This window comes from Parasteatoda tepidariorum, chromosome 10 (genome assembly GCF_982258835.1).
Source record: "Parasteatoda tepidariorum strain Cologne lab strain chromosome 10, Ptep-v5.0, whole genome shotgun sequence".
NCBI lineage: Eukaryota > Metazoa > Arthropoda > Arachnida > Araneae > Theridiidae > Parasteatoda > Parasteatoda tepidariorum.
Genome location: NC_141764.1, coordinates 85,158,499 through 85,179,853, shown reverse-complemented (window position 1 = coordinate 85,179,853; position 21,355 = coordinate 85,158,499). Strand labels below are relative to the sequence as shown.

At 28.6% G+C, this 21,355-nt stretch overlaps 1 protein-coding gene across 1 annotated transcript; it reads right to left on the bottom strand.

The window, feature by feature from the left end:
- Positions 1 to 1,567: 1,567 nt before the first annotated feature.
- On the bottom strand, positions 1,568 to 19,662 carry LOC107436334 (sodium-coupled monocarboxylate transporter 1). Its single transcript, XM_043054805.3, has 11 exons — positions 19,254 to 19,662; positions 17,125 to 17,190; positions 16,928 to 17,047; positions 14,655 to 14,809; positions 14,447 to 14,587; positions 12,646 to 12,784; positions 10,124 to 10,331; positions 9,017 to 9,171; positions 6,934 to 7,124; positions 3,022 to 3,122; positions 1,568 to 1,801 (listed from the first exon to the last, which is right to left on the bottom strand). Exons 1-11 carry the CDS (start codon positions 19,593 to 19,595, stop codon positions 1,701 to 1,703), a joined length of 1,719 nt encoding a protein of 572 aa, XP_042910739.2. The 5' UTR covers positions 19,596 to 19,662; the 3' UTR covers positions 1,568 to 1,700.
- Positions 19,663 to 21,355: the final 1,693 nt, after the last annotated feature.

Sequence of the window (21,355 nt, the reverse complement as noted above, 5' to 3'; positions counted from 1 at the left end):
GGAACTTAATTTAAATGATTATATTCTTTGCACTTTTTACTATGAAAAATTTTATATAATTATATTTCACCTCAATTCTTAAATAACACCAGGTACTGATACACTTATATATTATAAGATAATACTAGTGGCAGTTTTGATTAATTTCCAGCCTTGCTTACATTTTGCGTACAATACCAGGTATTTATACACTAATATATTTGAAGATAATAACTAGTGGCAGTTTTGTTTAATTTCCGGCTTACTTTTTCTTACTTTATGACATTTTTTCTTTGTATTCAAATAAATGTAAAAACTTCTCTAACAAATAAACACATACTCATTTTAGGCCATTATTAGAAGTAATTATTTTATGACTGTTTTATAAACTATTTTAATTGGAAGTAACAATTATGCATTTTTTTCTTAAATTTGAGCTGTTATTATTCTTCTGAGTTTTAGTTTATTGATTTATGTAAATAGACTCAATTTTTAGACTGAATTGCAAGCACTTAACTGCTTCATTACTAGTGTGTTAAAGGAAGTTATGCTAATCAATTAATTACCTTAAAATGCGAAAATGGCACTTTTTCTTTCAAAATGCATGTTGGATATGGTTTTAACTTATAAAATACAAAATGTGTTCGGGAATAGGGAATTTCCATCAAATGGATTATAAACTCTGCAAATAAACTTTGCAATAAAATAGTAAACAACACATTTATTGGTTTGAAAAAACTGTTTGTTTTTTATTGCTTTTTTAACAAGAAGATATAAAAACAAGTTGTCGAGGAAAAATTTTTTCATTGTTTTTTATTTAAGTTATTTATATTCAGCAAAAGCAAATTTAGCTTTAAAAAATTCAGCTATACATTCAAAGCTAAGAAATTTAAACTGCTTTTTATCTAGTATCCTTTCTTTTTCCATTTTGTCTGTATTTCGGTGGTTTTCCGAAATCCTAACAATATCATATCCAAATAAATATCACAAAATTAACGTGAGACAGAAATTTACTACTGTTTTACTTTTACTTCTATTATTAATTTACTATTACTATCATTACATATTATTTTATATACTTTTTAGAAATAATTTTCCCATGCAGTTCCATAACAAATATTTCTTAACATATAAAATGTACAATTTCCATAAAATTTTTTAAAATGACTATAAAATTACTCTGCCTGTCTGAAACTTTTTCTTAAACTCATTTAATTTATTTAAAAGTTTTACACTTACATTTGAATAATTAAAGTAGTATTTGCAAACTTCTAATTGAAGGCGTAAAATAATAATTTTTGTATCCGTTTTGATTATTTAACTCTTTAAGGTTTATCATTTGAAAATTTGTCCCAAGGCTTGCAGCTATTATCTTGACCCAGGGAATTTTTCTGTTATTTTAGAGAAAAATATAGAAATTACAGTCTTTTCCCGCAGCGAAATTTATTCCCTCCATCATTCTGTCGGACTGTTTGAAAACTTTGAAGATATGATTCCCCCGATGTTCTACTAGCTTTGAAGTTCTAAAGTGAGGTAGGTAAAAAATGCTGCCATCGTTCTCTAACAGTTTTATTATACATGAAAATACTTATTAAAAAGTTCTTCTTTAGAATGCAATCAAAAGACTTTCGATACTAAGTTAATTTGAATTGGAAATGTCTGGAGGACCATAATAAAGGGATTTTTTTCTGCAAATATACACTTTGTGTTAGTGAAGAGTTCTATTTTAATTCCAGATTAGGGTCATCATTTTTGTCCATCCAGAATCGTGTAACTGGGCTTAAGTATTTAGAACCGGCAGGTATTACGTTCTTCTTCCAACCTGAAAAATAATAACAATATGTCACACAAAGTAGAAATTATTAAAAAAAAATGACAGGAGGTCATAATTTTTTCTCAAATTTTTTTTTTACTAGCTGTTGGATCTCCACTTTACCCGAGCGGATGTATTTTGATTTCAATTTTAATTGTTTTCAAAAGATACACATGATATTGTGATATTATCAAAGTTATCTATATATTGAATTGCATTAATAGTTTGAAATATGTCCAGAAGCCATTAAATTACACAAACCACCATAAGTTCGTAACATTTCAGTATAGTAGACAGTAGAAATATTAAAGTTATTTCCTTCTCTTTCACGAGATAAGATAGAAAACTCATCCCCAAGTCCCATTACGAGCTGAACAACTACCTCCTCGAGCACCTATCAATCCATAACTTGAGTAATATAATATGTCTGCTATTGCTTGAAAAAAGGCAAGCTATATCAGCAATATTTGGTACGACAGCATGCAGCACTGAGAGTAAATATTTCACCAATATAGCATACATAGCAGCGTACCTACAGCCATTTTAGAAAGGATAAAAAATAAATTCAAATAATTTCTTCGTTCCTAAGATTCCATTTCTATAAAAATACAAAATTATTCTAAATAAATGTTTAACGTATAACTAACTATTCAACACTACTCATTTATTACTCATTAAGACAACATAACAAAATACATTACAGTGTTGTTGCCAATTTAGACGGGGAAATATCTGCATTTTTGGTTTCACATAAAAGAAATAAATATATAGATAATAACTTTTGGTAATAATAAAAATTAAAACTTAGTAAACTTAGGTCCTTTAGGATAAATTTCTCACCTAACCCTTAATGAGCTATAGAGAACATCACAAATTACTTTTGGCATAGTTAATATGAAAACTTTAGTAAGCTATATTTTAACTTATTTATCTGAAAGTACAAAAATCTTATAAGATAACACATTCATAACTAACATAATTATGTTGCTTATATACCAGAAAATATCCGATTCCATTTTACTAAATGTTTAGAGCAAAAAATGATTTTAAGATATTTGGAATACATTCTTAAGTTTTCATCCATTCTAAATCAAAGTCTCTTATAAGCAGCAAAACATGCATGTAGTTACAGTTAATAAAAAACTGAGAATTGAATAGAAGTTTAAATGTATTCATGCTTAAATTGCTTTAAAGAAAATATTTCATTGCTTATGAACGAGAGTACTTACCTCCAGTAATTAAGACCGCCAAAGTTGTGAGTAAAATATTCAGAAGGAATCCAATAAAAGAATACCACATAAATGTCATTTTGTACAGTACAAAAGGATTCCTGAAATACATATTCATTTATTACTGTTTTTATTATGTTTATATTCAAGCTAACTTATTTAATATTTCACTAATATTACCTTTAGATGATAAGAATGACAATAATTTCAGAATGCAAATGATATATTTACGAGGTTTTCACCTACCTGTATATAAGTCAGAATTTCGTTTTTTTTTCTTCTCTTTTTGTAATATTTCTAAACTTTTGATGACAGAATTATAGTTCGACAAAAATTTCAAAAATGTGAGAAATAAGACATTTTGCTTTATAAGATTGAGAGAAATAGCTCGCTGTACTATAAATGCTCCGAATTTTTTTCTCGAAAGTTTAAAGCTACAGAATTAAGAGATTATTAATTTTGGAAAATCGATTTAATCGATTTTAACGTATAATATACGAAGATAAAAATATTTTTAAGACTCTAAAATCTGGAAAACATATTGGTCTAAATAGCATTTCTGGAAAATCTGATTGTAGAATTACATTGGCATTATTTTATTAGAAAATATTATTTAAAATTAGAATACTGCTCACTAAAACTATTTAATTATTAGTGGGTGACTATCTTGAGTTGAGGTTTACATTATTTAAAATATACTCTGAGCAAATATCAATATTTTTTTTTGGAAATTAAAAGTAAAAAAAAACTATAAAGACTTAAAAGTATATTAACTCTCTTTTGTTATCTTTCGCCGGGTTATACCTTCAAACCCATGAAAAATTCATATGAACTCAATTTTATTAGCGGTTTATAATTAATATTTAGAATATTTTTTTCAAAAAATATGCATTGAAATATATTCTAATAAGCTTCATAACCATAGTTCAAACTATAAGGTTGTAAGCATTTTTAAAATTTTTAAGCTGATAGCTTTTTCGATGAATATAATTAAATAAAAATTATTCATGAACATTGCTTAATAAACAAAACACACATATTCAATTAATTATTTATAAAAAAAAAAGCACAGTGGATGTGAAATCCGTTGTTTTATATCTGATGTAGACCATTAAGGAGAATATTTAATTCACAAATTTCAGTAAAACATTAGTTTATTAATTAGAATTTTAAAAGATGAAAAATAAAACTTCAAAAATATTATTTTAATCAAGAACTTATGCGTTTTTTATCCGTTACGGTTTAATCCAGAATTATGGAAAATATTGTCGAAACAACCAGTAGTCGGCCTGGTTGTGCCTGGTATTTTAAAATGTTAAAACTTCAACAATTTTGAGATCACCAGCCGGATGACAACAGTGTGGTCATCATTAAACACAGGCCGGTTTTTTCCCCAGACGATGTTATTTTGGTGGAGGTGATCGATTGTGGAAGTGGAAATTTATAAATTCATTATTGTTCTTTTTGGCCGTTAATGAATGGATGAAACAAAATGACGATCTATAGGAAATTAATATGAATCATAGTAAAAATCAAATTTATAAAACAATAATTCGTGAAGATTATAAACAATGACCATTATATAAAATTTCAGAATAAATCTCTTAAACGGATCAAGAAAATATAACTTCGATATTGAGAAGTTTTTGTTAGCATTCTGTTAGAATTACATTTTTAAGACGGTTAAGATGGCTGGGACTGGAGCGTCCAGAGGGCACTCCTAGTAGCCACAAATTTTGAATTAAAAATGAATACAATTGTTCCTAACGGACACAGGAAAAGCATGGGTAGGAGATCCAAAAATCGGAGATTTATCAAAATATAACAGCCAAAACAAAACTAACCCCGCATATCAATATTGGGTTTAAAAAATGCATTGGCGATCTTGAGTTGCCAATAAGTTTATGAAAATCATCACAATCATGCAACTGAAACGTTTAGCGGTTAGAAATTTAGAATAAAAAGTTTTAAATAGATGTTTGGTTTCGATTAGGCACGACAGTGAATTAATTAGTCTGAATTAGTATTGAAATAAAGAGTATCCGTTGCATTGATCTAAGAGAAGAATAAAATATTTTATGTTCGTTTTAAAAGATTAAATCTTTCATTTATTTTAAATATAATTCTATTAATAAAAAAAGTTTAAGTAATTAAATATATTTTAAAGGATAGGAAATAAGTATGAAATGCCAATTGTGGCATCACATATATCCCCGCTGGACACAGAAAAAAAATATCTACTTTTTTTTTACTAAATTAATGTATCTCCCCCATGTTATAAAAAAATGTTATGCACTGAAACATAACATATCCAAGGAACAAAATATGAAATATACACTTATGTACAGTTAAATATGTAAATAAAATTATTAGTCAAAAAAAATTTTTAAAGAACATACAGTTATAGTTCTAACATATATTTTCAACATTCAAGTTATTAAATATCATATATAAATGTTCTGAGTTTATTATGTAAAATTAGCTGAGTATATATATAAAATGCTACATTTAGCTGAGCATTGTCATCAACTATCCAGGATATTTTTAATTTCTCTCAAATTATAGAGAACAGCAAACTTACATTATTATTATTTCTTTATTTCCAACAAGTCCTTTTCTTGAGAAAATAATTTACTTCAGTTTCGTTTGCCATCATTGTTTCAAACTTATATATTTCAGCATGAAAAATTTTTGGAACATTTTATTATGTTCATTAAAAAATTTATACTCAGCAAAAAAAATCTTATCTTTATTATGAACAATTATTGAATAGTATAAAAATAGTTCAGTTCAAAACACTTACCAAAAGTTGCATTATCTTTTCACAGTAAAGAAATATTTCTAAGTCAAAAGGTAATATTTTGGTGTGTATTACTTATGTTTAATAACCATACTCGTATGCATAGGGAAGTAATTATATTTTCTTATTTGAACTCACACTGAAAAAATTTAGGAATTTAGGACTAAGTAACATGTCTAATACTGCTCCTGTAAAATTATTGTTATAAGATTAAAAAATAAAATGGATGTAATCTTTAAAGCTATTGTAAAATTAAAAAAATATATTCGATGAATTATTGTTCATTTTATTTCGAAAAATATCTATGTCACTTAATCAATTTTAATTATCTGGGCCTCAATTTTAATTACCTGGGTAAAAAAAATCACCATAAATCATTCCGCACAGATGCCTCCATGCAAAACAACAACAACAATGAGACAGAGTTTAATTAATAGATATCAAAATTATTTATAGAGTACGAGTACTTGTTCAAAGTGATCATATGGTTGAAATTCAATTATATATATATATATTTCAAGTATTAATTATGAATCACATATTTTATAAAATTTTCGTCTGAAATACTCAGAAGTATTCGTTATATATTCACAAATCTTAGAATGCTTTGTGTTAGCATCCATTGAGTACAAGGATTATGGATTGAAAGAAAAATTTGATGAGTTCATAGTGTACACAATTTTCTTTCATGTAGATATTTAATTATTCTCAAATTTCAATCAGTTCTTCAAATTTAAATGCACAAAATATTTTTTTTACGCAAAATTTTATTGCGAGTGCAACTTGTTTTAGTATTTGTTTTCATATATGAAAACTCAAAAAAAAAGTTATATGCTTGAAGTGCAAAATAGTAAATATATAAATTCAAAATACACTTGAAATAAAAGGATATTTATATGAATGGAAAAAATTATATCTTACTTAGTATATATTTGTAAATAAAATGTTACTGCCTTTGAAGCAGGAAAGACTTGAAAAAAATCAAGATGCATATTGCATTCATAAAATCAAAAAAATTTATCTAAGCGATTCTATTCCTTAAATTGTAACTGTTTTAAATATTGAGCTTTTAAAGAAAATTGGGAACTCTTAAAAAAATTATTTAAACTTACTTTTCAGTATTTGGTGGTGGTAATATTGATGAGGATACATTAAAAATACTTTCAGACATTGTTTCATTTTGTGATGAAGGACACTTGCTGTTGTTTAAAGGTAATGTAGGTTGGACATATCCTGTATAAAGAGTACTTAGTGCTATCCAGGTCATTATTATATAAGTCACAACAGCACCAAAAGAAATACACTGAAATTAAATAAATTCATACAATTCCACGATTATATAATTAAATTTGTTTAAAATTTAAACAATTAACTTTATTCTTATTTCTTAAATTATATGCTATTAAAATTTATTTGAATATGAATGAATATTTAATTTACATTATTTGAAGATTGATTTTAAAAAATAGTTTTACATATTTTAATAATTGCTCCGATTGAGTTGAAGTTTGACTTGCTCCGATCTGGGGCCATTAAAGAATACATTGAGTTCTCAAAGTATTGAGTACCAAGAGAGCTTTAAGGGTAAGGACCTCGGTCTTGTTTTGTCATCTCCTGTACATAATAATACTTTTGTGCTTTTTAGATATTTGTACTTTTTGCCTTGCCATTGAAAATAAAAAGAAATGTATTAATAACAAACTCAGTAATTTATACCAAAAATAAATTAAAACTAAAAATAAGTAATGGGAGATAAAAGGCTTAATGAGAATGTGCTTGAAATAATCTTTTCAAACCTTTGAATGGTGTGTATTAAAATGATGTGTTGAATGGTGTGTATTATGTTTTTTTTACACGTTGTGTTTAAATTATTCTTTATATGAAAACAATGATAATGGCACTATCTAGCTAGCACGATAACTCTTTAAAAAAATGCTATGGATTCAAAATCTAATTATAGGATTTTCACGTAATACACCGTTAGAAATGTCTCGACAAATATGGTTAAATGGCAAATTTTTTAAAGTGTTATTTTACCATATTCAATCAAAACAGTAAAATAACTATAAAAAATATGATTTTCAAATTGTCTAGAGCAGTGATTCTCAACCTTTTTTTTTGTTGCGGCACACTTTTAACGATTTCGAAATTTGACGGCATACAATGAAAACAATTTGATTAAAAGCTGTTTAATTACCTATTTTACACTGTATTAAATAGTTTGTGATAATAATTTTGAATGTGAAACAATATGTACTACAAAAGCATATTTATTAAGGGATTAATTATTTCTTTCGAACAATTTTTTATTAGTTAGTAACAGTTATTTATTTTTTTGCTAGTTATTAATTGTTAGCTTGTTTTCTATAATTATTAACTGTTATTTTTTGTGATTTCTTGTTAACTAGTTTTTTTGCAAATAAATAATTGTTAGCTTAATTTTTGTTAGTTATCCTTTGTTAATTTGTTTTTTATATATTTGTTTTTTTCGTTATCCCTTGTTAATTTGCTTATTAATTGCATAGCTTACTTTAATGATTAGCTCTTACAACATTTTTTAAAATTGTGTGTCATATACAATTTAAACACTTCCATCTTATTTTAAGATTGTCAGAAACAATACAATCGTAGACAAAGATGTTCACGCGGTTAAAGCGTGGAAAAATTATAAAAAGTATATATATATATATATATATATATATATATATATATATATATATATATATATATATATATATATATATATATATATATATATATATATATATATATATATATATATATATATATATATATATAAGTTCAAAATGAAGAATAACCTTCACCTTATGAAGCTATTTTTTTTCCAGGCAGTAGGGCACATAGTGTACCTGAGAGGGCTAATCCGTCTGTCTCATAACCGGCTATAAAGTAATATCGTAGACAATTACTTTAAGAACAACATGACATATCGTGTATAAGGTGCTGTGAAATGGTTAAAAATGGAAATATCGTATATATGGATATAAATGGAAATATCGTATATAGAAAATCCGTTTAAATGTCAATTAAAAGATGGTCAAGATGGGGAATATCAAAATTCATAATACTTAACAGTTAACAGCTGTCAATATCTATAAAATAATAGAGGTGGCCAAATAATAGCAACTGTCCCCTAAATAGCATATTTCGTGAACCTTAGAGAATAAAACTTACTTTATCACCAGCTTTTCTTGAGAGCATTCCAAACAGAAAAACAGCACAAATAATACCCTGAGGTAAGGCAATAAATACTTGAGTCAAATGGTGAATACTGCGTGATTGTAGAAAAGCAAAGCTCAAACCAATGCATAGTCCACCATAGATAATAGCTTTTAAATAAAAATAAATTGTTGAAACTGAAAATGCATTCAAAAGAAATAAACGAATAGTTTCTAAGCTTTAAAGCAGTATATCTATTGATCTAGTTAAGAAATTATTGTTACAAAACAACATTTTCAGTATTTTCTTGAAGTTTTTGCTAATAAATTTTTAAAATCTTACTGAAGACAAATAAGGACTGTTTCATTAATCTTCAATCAAAACGATCTTTGTGTTCTGTACAGTATACTAGTATTATTAAATATATATATTAGTTTTACTATTTATTTATATTATAACTGTATTACTATGTCAGTTATACTAGTTAATTATATAATATATCACTTAATATACTAGTTAGCTAATAATGCAAGGCTTGCAACGGGGGTAAATCTAAACATCATTTACATTATTCAATAAACTATTATTATTTATTAGAAAATTTGTACATATCCTTGTAAAGTTATTTACAATAAACTACTTAATTAATTTCTCTCAAAGTTGGGAATTATATGCATATACTTAAATACCTTCCACCATAAAAAAAGCCTCCTGAACGAGAACACCATGCAATGCGGACTATCAGTCGCAACGCCTCGAGTCACGTGCAATTCTGGGCACCGAAAACTAAGTCGAAAAGTAAAGGCGGACGGTTAAGTTGCACAAGCACCGAGTTTGAAACAATAAGGTGGCTATGCAAGTTAATCTCAGTTGTCAGCTGCATATGAGCAAATACATCACAACTCATGAGTACGGCCCTCTGGATGAAAGTTAATCGCAATGTAGTTAAGATGTAATCGCGTGTAGTTAAGATGTTATCGTAATGTAATCGCATGAAAGTTAATCGCAAATTCATTTATATATATTGAATGGCATTCAGAAGTTATTTAAATAGATAACTTTGTTAAGTTCACTCAAATAGTTTCTATTCCTATAATATTAATGAAGTCTTTAGATACTTACACACAATTTTTGCCAGCAAAATGATTTTAAAATCAGAAATGCTGTCCTTTCCGAAGAATGGTATTAGATAATCTATGACTGTAACTGTTGAGGCAGAGTTTAGACACGAGGATATAGTACTCAGAGAAGCACTGAAGATACCAGCTATGCATAAACCTGTCAATCCCGGATAAGAACTAAATCTTGTTGCAATGTAAGCCGGGACAATCTGAAAAAGAGATTAAAGTTCAATCAAAAGTACGTACATTTTACTCTTACTTTCGTTGCGAGTAACGAGATTAAAATTATTGCCGTGTATGGACAAGAAACAGTGGTGAACCATACAGAACACTTACTGTGCACTGTTTGTGAAAAGAGATACTGAATTCTCGCTATGACATCGTTTAACTTTAGCACCATTTCTGGAGCTAAATAAATCTGGATAAATGATATTTTCTTAGGCTAAGAAGTAAAAGTGTTTAACAATAGTATTGCGAAAAATAATTGTGCTTTAATTTATTTTGAGTGAAGTTCTCCAGAAGTGGTATCCACTCTTTCAGGACCACCACAATGGGTGAGATACCGTTGGCCGTGTTAATTTGGACGTCTAGTTTCTGCCACACTAGATGGCAGCACTGAGACTCTATTTGGATGCTAAAGTGCACGAGGAATTTAATTTTGCAGGATAGAGCCAATAAGGCACTCCAGGGATCTTTTACATGCCGCATAATCATACGACATGGCCGCTGAGGATTTTCTGCATCCCGAAAATCCGGTGTCTGGGCCGGGGATCGAATCCGCAGACTTGGGCTCAGAAGGCTGACGACAAACCAACTGCGCCACCCCGCCACTTGAGTGTTTAGTTATTATAAGCACTTTTTTCGCAGGTGGCTGGGATAGCCTGACTGGTACATCCGAGAAGTAGAGAGTTCGATCCCAACTGGCCGGAGGTGACTCGTGCACGTTTAATCTGTTAGGAATACAAAGTTCTCCTAATTCACATAACAAATCAATATCTCTGGGAAGCCCTTATAGCGTAAAGGGTGATCACGCCCATGTCTCACCCTTTGAGCTAAGAGCTTCCCCGCAGTTCCAGAATTGAAACGAATGCAAATACTTTTAAAGCTTGTTTATTTTACTTCAAAAAATAATCAATAACAATCCTAACTATGTTTACAAATATAAAAAAATAATAATAATATAAAAATAAGTGAAAAGCAAATTTTCACAGTTTCGAAAATCCTTGCAAGGGCTCTAACAATCGTCCTGGCGACACCTTATTGAAATATTTTAAAGATAGAATATGATGAATCTCAATACGCTTAAATGTTGATAAATAAGTAGCTCAACACTATGTAATGATGTAGAAAACCTTGTGTAGAGAACGAGTTATTTCGTTCTTAGCTCAAAGCGAATATTTCTGGAAGAAGAGTTATCTCATCCATCGTGACTTAAGAAAATATCTTATAATTTGTGTCTAGCAGATTCAAATATTTATAGACATTTAATCTCTTTATCATATATATCCCGAATAATATTAAATAGCCAATAGATATTTTTTAAAGTACAATATGTGTACGAAAATAATGATAAAAATTTAGCATCATCTTAAATTTATGGCTTTCACTCAAAAATGGATTCTGTTGGCCAAAGAATATAATTTAGTTTGAAATAAAAGTCTTATTTCTATAAGTATTAATATAAGAATACATTATCATAGTTAATATTAGGAGGATAGGAAAGTAATGTCGTTTCGGTGCATTTGTCATCAATATGTTATTTTTAATCAATAATATATTTCCCTCGTTAGTAACAACCTTTCACTGCCAGATCGAAAATGAATTGGTTTTTAAGGCTAACGAATATTTGATGTTCCGAAATGACATTACTTTTCATTCCAACTAATAGTATTTCTATACGAATATTATCATAGTATATGAAAGTATTAAATGTTATTTACTTTAAATGTTATTCACTTTAAATGTTTTTTATTTTAAATGTTATTTATTTTAAATGTTATTTATTTTAAATGTTTCATTTTTTATCTGTCATCTTAATACTATTTTACTATATTACATTGTTGTTGTTGACATATGCCTGCTTAGGCAGAGGGGGTGCGATTGTTCTTGTTTTCCGGTGGCGCCATCTATGGCCAAGAATTCGACTTCTGCCTCACCATACGTCACACCCGTTTATAGGGTGGACCCATTCATACATCCATTCATTCATCCACAGATCGTAATTTTGACCTGAATCAGAGAACGATCGATCTCCAATCCAGTACCCCCAGAGGCATTGATATGTTATGGGAACACGGAGGACTTTTGAGACTCGATAGATTTAACATGCATCAGTCACTTTACTACACGGGGAGTCTTCAGCCGGCGAGTTCGAGCCCACGAACTCTCTGACATGGGCCCAGCGCTCTACCGACCAGGCTATCTCGGCCCACTATATTATATTACTATGCATAATAACAGTTTAAATAGCCATGAAAGCATTACATTCATTTGTTTAATTTACTTTCTACATTTGTTACTTACTTGATCATATTTTGTTAATCCTGTTCTCTCTTTATTTAAGATTGGATCACAATTATAATAAACACCATATAACACAAGTCCTAAGAAACAGCACGTTGTGTACATGAGACACACTGGGAAACTACTCATTCGAAGAGTTCTATAAATATTCAAATACATAATTGGATAAAATATTCTGCATTTTATTTTAAAATTTAAATGCGGAAATAGGAAAAGTATAAAGGGGAAAAATATCATTGAAAAATAAATTGGTCGTTATTTGAATAGAATATTCAAAGAAAGTTTCATGAAAAGAGATTTGAATTACAAAAATTGTTTAAATTTCCCGATTCCAAGTTAGGCATTCATGCAGTTTACATGTTTAAATCTTGAACAAACTAGCACACATTGCAGAAGTTCCCCGTTAAAATGAATATGCATGTTTTTAGATGTGCTATGAGGGTGATTATATTTAAACTTTTAAATCTCTGTCAACTGTATAATAATAACATTGTAACGTTATAATGTATTATTTCTATCCACTTCTGTACTATTAAGTCAAGTTCGAATTCTTGTTGATATTCTTTCTATGATATGCGTATGTTTGCTTAAGCTAATTTTATTTTGAGAAGTATATAATTTATTTTTAGAAGCTAATTTTATTTTGAGAAGAATTTATATTTCGAATGCATCTTAAACTAAATATTCTAATTTTAAACTGTTTCATAAAAATAATTTTTCTGAATAATATCTGTATAATATTTTACTATTACTATCAATTTTAATGTTATTGAATGACAAAAATGATGGCAGCTACTTCACATTAAGTAGGACAAAAGATAATTCATAGTGTAACGCCAGGAACCGGTGATAACGGATTGCACTAATGGTTTTCTAAAATATGGTGGACTGCGCTGCAAACATCTTCTCCCCCTTGAGAATGGTTGGTGTACTGCGATCGAGGTAATCCTTATGACCATCCCTCCTTGACCATTCCTTGGTGAAATAAACCAAGTGTTAATTATGGTGTTTAACTACATTACTTTGGTGTAAAGAAGTTTCCCCCATTTTTGGTGTTAAAGAACTCTAAAAGGTTTTATAGTGTGGAATGCTAAAATGATTCGTTGACAATTACAGCTTTGTTTTTAAATATGTAACAAAAGATAAATTTAGCATTATTTTTCTACGAGGAAATCGTTCCTTATCGTGGAATGCATGATTTTTAACATACAATTTGTTTAGATCAAATTGTCATAATTTTAATTGGGGGTAAGTTCTGTTTGGTAATAGAAGGATAATTAATTCTACTATTAGTTGCCAGAAAACTATTAAGACATGTGTAAACTTGATGTACTACATTTCTTAAGATCAGAACGAGATGCATTTTTCAAGATCAGGATAGAATTTTTGTTGAAAAATATTACAATTACCATGTTGACTGTAACATGTTCCTAGCTATTATGCTGCCATCTACTAGATATTCTGAAAATATGGAAAGTACATACGTATTTGGAAACAATCAATAATTAATTTTGGCAATTTTGGTTTGCAGTGTGAAGTATTCCTTGGTTACTAAAAAAAAAGAAAGAAAAAAACACGAAACAGTAAATATGATTTTGATGCAAGGTCAGGCTCTCTATCTTTAGATAATTTTGAACCACTTATCTAAGCTCCGTAATTATGATAAAAACAGGAACTCAAGAGCTAATGCATTTGTAATTCAGTATCAATTCGAATTAGCATTTAATAGCTATTTCTGAAACCTATAAAATATATCGATATGATCCACACACACAATGTTTTTAGATTGTTATATACATACGATTTTGCTCTTTTAATGCTACTGAGACTGAGTAATCTTTGTACTTCAACTTGGTTAGTTCCAAAAAAAGACACTCCTACCAATATTCCTTGAGTTGCGCATGCCCAAAATCCATACCTCCTGGTTATATCTGGCATGAGCCTGTAATGTTACAAAAATAAGACAATATCGTATGCGATGAGTTTCATAACCATGAAAACATTCTTACTCGAATAAGTCCAGTCTCTTTCCACTTGAAGCTTTTTGAAAGAGTTCAAAAATACCACCTGCATCACTGATGCCTTTTATGTATATTGCTAATAAACAAGTTATCATTAAAATAGCTTGAAAACAATCCGTCCACAAAACAGCTTTAAGTCCACCCTGAATATTAAAATTATTATATAGATATTATGTAAGAAAACGACAGCAGTGATTACACAAAACAGCTTTAGGGTAAGATGGATTAAAAATTAGTATAGCGTTGTAGTTAGAGTATTTGAGCAATGCTTTTCTTGTAAATTAAAAAAATATGCTTGAAAAGCATTTGTCTGCAAAACAGTTTTAAGTTCACCCGAAATATTAAAATAAATAATTATTAATTAAGATTTAAGAGATTGATCATAGTGATAAGACGAAATACATCGAGTAAAAAACGAGAAGAGACCAGTTACATTCAAATTGACAATGGTTTTATTCCCCTTTTTTATGTTACTGAAAAATTAGTTTGCTCCTTAACTTAAAGGTTCTTTTCCTTCTCTATTTTGGTGATAGAATTTGAATTTTCTGTAAGAATATATTTTGCGAAGACGTTTTAAAGCACTAGCATCCGATGGGCTGGTCAATCGGCTTGTATGGTAGTCAGGGAGCTGACCTCACACCAGAAAGATCCCCTGTTCGAATCTAGATCAGAGACATTGATCTTCTTTCGTTCTTTTTTGTTCTATTAGTCCTTATTATTGTGGGAGTAACGATGGCATACCTAATATGGTGCATCCTGAAAGAATGGTCAACGCAACTCCACTTCTGATACTCGAATGACCAATGGCAATTTATGAGTGGACATTGAAAAAAAAACTTGCATTCAATGATTGCTCTCCGTGGACCTAGTCATCAGTTTCTAAACTTACAAATCGACTCATTCCAAAATTAAAATTGCATATTTTCTTTTTTGAAGTTTTTAAAAAAACTATTTGAAAATAATTTTTAATAAATAATTACCAATTTTACGTATGTTTATGCATTTTTATGCAACTGAGCAAATGGAGATTGAAAATTCTGTGTCACAATCATACGCAATTTGTTCGCAACATTAAAACATAGATGCACCGGGATGGTTTGTGAAAATTCTAAATATCTGCAATGTCACTATTGAAAAAATACGTAAAGTGCTTTATTACGTCGCGATAGTTGTATGCGTTAAATGCGCATAATGTCAAAGCATAATGAATTTTACGTCTCATAAATGCGCACAGTAGCTAATATATACATTAAAGATGAGTTTAAAAAAATCAATTTTTAGTTTGCCAAGCGTTGCAAAAGATTTCCTTTTGTAGATAGGAGAATTGTTCTTAAAATTACCACAAAATCTCATAGTTTCTACATACACCAATAGCAAAAAAATGAAAAAATCAGCGATTTCAGTTCTATAAATTCAAAAGTACTATGAAACGAAGAGCTAAGAATTGAAATACCTTTCAAGCATTAAACTATCTAAATTAGATAAGTACAATAAAGATATTTTATTTATCCGTATTTTCATTTTGTAAAATTTAATAATTTTTCATCGATTGTATTAAATGCGTTGCTTTGCAATAAGTATAAAGTATTCCCATATAAGCCAGCTGACAACCAGGGAATGGAAGTTAAAATTCCTCAATTTCTAGGTCGTTGTTGTAGTTGTTGTAGTTAATTTACTTCGCACTAGAGCTACACAATGGGCTATTGGCGTTTAACGAGGACTAATACCGCACACCCTTGGTCCCTACGCAGATTAATCCAAGTGGTCACCCACGCGCACACTGACCGTGATGCTTGACTTCGGTGATCTGCTGGGAACCGTGTCTTAACGATCAGTTCACTGCGGTACTCATTTTCTAGGTCAACGACTTGATTGTCAATGAGATCAGAATTACACACAGACAGCTTTTACTTCTCAGACAAACTGGTTCCCAAAGATCTGAAACTGTGAGCTTCAAGCCGCCTCTAGGGATAGAGTGATAATGTCAGAGAATAATGACACGGGTCTAATATAGAGGTTGGATCCCTGCTCCATCAGTTCAATAAGTTCACGTACTCAAATTCTTTTTTTTTTATGGATTAATAATAGTTTGTTAATAAACGATAAAATACGATGCATTTAATCAAGATAAATTAAATTAAATAAGTTAAGATTGTAAGTAATAATTTCCATTTCATACAATAAAGAGAAAAAAAAATGAAAACAAATTTTAAAATTTAATATTTCTGAAAATGATGAATCAATTCAGAAACCAGTCTCACCAAGGAACAATAAAAGGCACAAACAGCCCCCAAGGACACAATGGAAGCTTCAAAAGACAAATCAGTGGTAGCACTTAAGGCCAAAACTGCTCCATAAAGCGATATGGACATGTAGAATACCTAAAAAAGATCTTAAATTAAAAATTATATCACTTTTTTTTCTTTCGTTTTGATGCAATACAAATATTCATTCTTACCATCTGCAGAAGAAACATAACAGACACCAGATATCTAATAATTCGTCCATATCGCATTTCAAGGTACTAGAAAAATAAATTTTTAAAATTATTAAAAGCAAACATTTTTAATTTCATTTTTTTTAAATGATTTTTAATTATAAGAAGCATTAACACTGAAACGCAATAGCTGGTGCAGATCAAAGCGTACTATCAAAATTTAATATTGATAGTAATATTTAATTTTGGTTCGTATTTGTATTTCGGCTTTATATTCAGAGTTTGTATTTCTGATTTGTATTTATTTTAGCCCTATATTAAGTTTTTCACTTTGCTTTATACTTAGATCTATAGTTTATGCAGACAAATGAAATTAAAAATTTTAGAAAGACTCTGAAAAAAATAAAAAATTGCAACCAAGAAAAAAACAACAGAAATTTTCGTTTCTGGAGAAACTTAATACATTTAAAATCTGCTAATTTAAATCGTATTATTCTATTTGTTGAACTATATTATTCAACTTTCAAGTACCAATATTATGGTTCAACATTTAACCATGGGTGTTTGAGTGAAACTTTAAAGAAATATTAATAGTTAAATGTCAAATGGGTGAAAGTTTTTTTTATTATTTTCATAGTCAACTTAACAGAGTAACTGAGATAAAAAATTTTATGAAATTCTGTCATGAAAAAAACCACTCCTAATCCAGAAAATATGCGAAAAATTTGATATTTTGAAACTTCTTAGGAATGAATATATCAATACACTGAAAATGGAAAACACATTTAGCAAATTCTGTGCCGAAAATTCTCGATAAACAATAGTGTTGCGTTAAAACTAGCTATCAGAATTTCGGAATAACTTGGAAAGATGATGTAGCTGCTCTGGAATATTTAATTTTTATTTAATTAAAATTGATGTTTTTTTCATTTGTTTTTGTAAATAAGTAAAATTTTTGAAATGAATTAAGAGATTTTTCTGAATATTATTTTTTCTTATATAAATCAAGGGGAATGTTTAAAATAAGCGTGGAAAAAATTACGGTTTTATTTAAACACAATTTTTCTTTAAAGTGTGTAGATATTTACGATGAATAGCAATATTTTTGGATTACACTTTATAACTTTATACACAAAATTTATCATTTTACCTTTAACATAAACTATATAACATACTGTAAATACTGTATTGCAACAGTATTTTTGGATTTTGGCTGAAATTTATAATAAATTTTAATAAAAAGCAAGTTATGCTCGGATGTAACCTTTACCTGTATCGGATGTATACCTTTAACATAAACTATATAACATACTGTAAATACTGTATTGCAACAGTATTTTTGGATTTTAGCTGAAATTGATAATAAATTTTAATAAAAAGCAAGTTATGCTCGGATGTAAGTTGCTTTCTAGTTTGCAAAAGAAGGGCTTGAAGTGAAGTAAAATATTTATAAGCCACACTTTTTTCCAAAAGTGACATTTCTTACTCTAAAAACTTTCATTAGTTTTGTTTCCATTTAAGTACCTTATCAGTTTTTTTCCTTCGTAATTTTCACTAGATAACACTGTCAATTCACATACAGATTATATTACAGGGTAACCAATTTCCAGAAACTTTTAAAACTGATAGATAAAGATCGGGAAACAAAATCTTTTAATCTCAATATTATCAACCGAAAATTTTTGCAAATTAGACTCCAGTGTTATAACTTGCCAGCTGAATCGACGTAAAATCAAATTCAAGATAACTTAATAAAAATTTTCCAGACTACAAAAGACTTCATGGAAATGTATCGTAAGAACAATCACAAATCAATATTGATTGCTGGCTCATGAGAATCAAACTTTTCTTGATGGTTAACCATCATAGTATTAAAGTGGCGTTTTCCATCATGGAATAATGGAAGTTTTTCAGCATATCAAAAACCATGAACACATAATGGTAAATGCTGGATGATGGTGACCATCAAATGATGTTGGACCATCATGAATCACACTGGAAACAACATAAACCATCAAAATGCTTTGATGGTGTCATCAAGAATTTTCACTTGGTTTCTGTGAGATTTATAATTGCCCTAATCTCTTTCATTTGTTTCCTACTAGCAATATAAAAACAGAAACTTTATGTAATGATATTCTACTTCTTACCTCAGTTATGCTTGACACTTCACATTGGAAATACACTGGTATAATAACGCTTGATGATATAAGCATTCCTATGGGTATCATAAAAATATGGATAGAAAAAGCAATACCATATTTGTAAACTTCAGCTGGCGCGGAAAGAAAGGAAGACGTGGATGTAAGAGTAACAATGATAGAAAAGATGACAGGAAATTTTGGCATATTTTTTCCTGCCAACAAATAATCCGAAGATATTATCTGCTGACCTTTGAAATACCTTGCACATAACCCTATCCCAGCTGATAACAAAAGTGTTAAAGAAATAATAACATAATCGGCTCCACCAAGACTGTATTTTTTAAACATTATTATTTCCTTGTCTGATTACAAACTTCTGTGATTTGCTATAGCTTATTAAATGCGGTGGAAAAAATTTGGTAATGAAATGCTGACAAAAAATTAAGTTATTTTCAGGGTAGTTCATCTTCGTAAAAAGATATCATTTCTCATAGTTATTTACTGTCTTATTCTTATTAAACGTCGTTTTCAATGATAACAAGTGGAAGAAAATGCTATAAATTATGTACTCTAAGGAAGAGTGACTTTTTTCTGTCGTTTTTTCTATTTTTTATTTCAAGAATTAATCTGTCGTGGAATTCAATTGAAAATCAATTGAATATCAATTGAATGAGTAGATATATATTGGGCTATTAAATGGTAATTTTACATGTTTTAAAAATAGCATCGTTCATTTGAACCACAATACTATAAATTGAAATACTACAATATTACAGTAAAATGCAGTTTCTATACTGCTATTCAAAATTTTCAATAAACTACACTGTAAAAGTGATCTATATTAATGTACGGAGAGGTTTTTATCTCCTTTATTTTGTAATGAAGACTAGTTTTCTAATACATTTCAAAGCATATTAAAAGCTTTTACACGGTGTGATGGACTGGAATGGAGCAGCACCTGCTGCCGCCGCAGGTTTTCAGCAGGTTATAATTACCGAAGGTTTTTCGCAGGTTACCGGAACTGAACCGTTTCATTAACTGATTGAACATTATTCGACTAAGTATCATGCCTCATTTTTTTTTATAAATATATACACTTTCAGTAATTATTGAATTTACTATAAAACGCATTCCTATGGTGCTAGTGTTTTTTTTTTTTTGAAAGGTAAATGTTTGCAATATAATACTTAATATTTTAACTTTAGTTTGGAACTTAACTTAAATGATATTATTCTGAAGATTTGCACATGTAAAATATTTTTAATAAATCCCCATATTTTTTAAAACAATGAATGGCCTATCTATGCTAATACAGTTGAAAAAAGTATTAGTGATATTAATTTGTTTTATGTCTCGCATACTTAATTGGACCTTAAGAAATTTCTTCTCATATATTCAAATAAATAAAACAACTGATTTTATAAATTATCACATATATATCAAATTATTTTGAGCCATTACTTGAAGTAGTTATTTAATTATTGTTTTTTGAATTATTTTTAATTAGAAGTAACTACTAAGCTTTCTCAGTTCCTAATTTTAATCTGTTATCATTCTTTAGTTTATACAAACTTTGATTTGTAGAAAATTGAATTGAAATGTGAATACCTAACTGCTTCATTGATAGTGCGTTAAAAGAAATTAAGTTAACAAATTACTTTATTAAAAATAAATTAAATTAAACGAAACTAAATTATATAACCTTAAAAAGCAAAAAAGGTTTCTTAATTTAAAATACATATTTGATACGGTTTTAAAATATCGAATACAAGCGGTACAGAAAGTACGGAAATTGAACTACATGAACTTTTTAATTTTATCCCTTTCCAATAAAGAAAATTTATAATAAAAAAACAACTGATCTATTGGTACAAATAACTATTTTACGCCCATTTTAGACAAAATTATATGAAAATAATTGATTTAATTCTTTTTTTAAATTTCGCATAGATTTGATATAATATATTTGATACAAATAAATTATGTTTTAAAAAAAATATTTGTAGATTAATATCTAAACAAATTAAACAAATCTTGTCCTATCATTTATTTTTATATTTGATCTGTATTTTGGTAATTTTCCAAAAATTTAACAATATAATTTTTAA

What these genes read in the sequence shown, in the direction of transcription:
- LOC107436334 (XM_043054805.3), bottom strand. Translation starts at nt 19,595, where the DNA reads ATGTTTAAAAAATACAGTCTTGGTGGAGCCGATTATGTTATTATTTCT. An exon ending in GATTAACAAAATATGATCAA is followed by an intron (nt 10,332 to 12,645) that starts GTAAGTAACAAA and finishes TCTCTTTTTCAG; the next exon opens with ATTGTCCCGGCTTACATTGC. An exon ending in GGCGGTCTTAATTACTGGAG is followed by an intron (nt 1,802 to 3,021) that starts GTAAGTACTCTC and finishes ATTATTTTTCAG; the next exon opens with GTTGGAAGAAGAACGTAATA.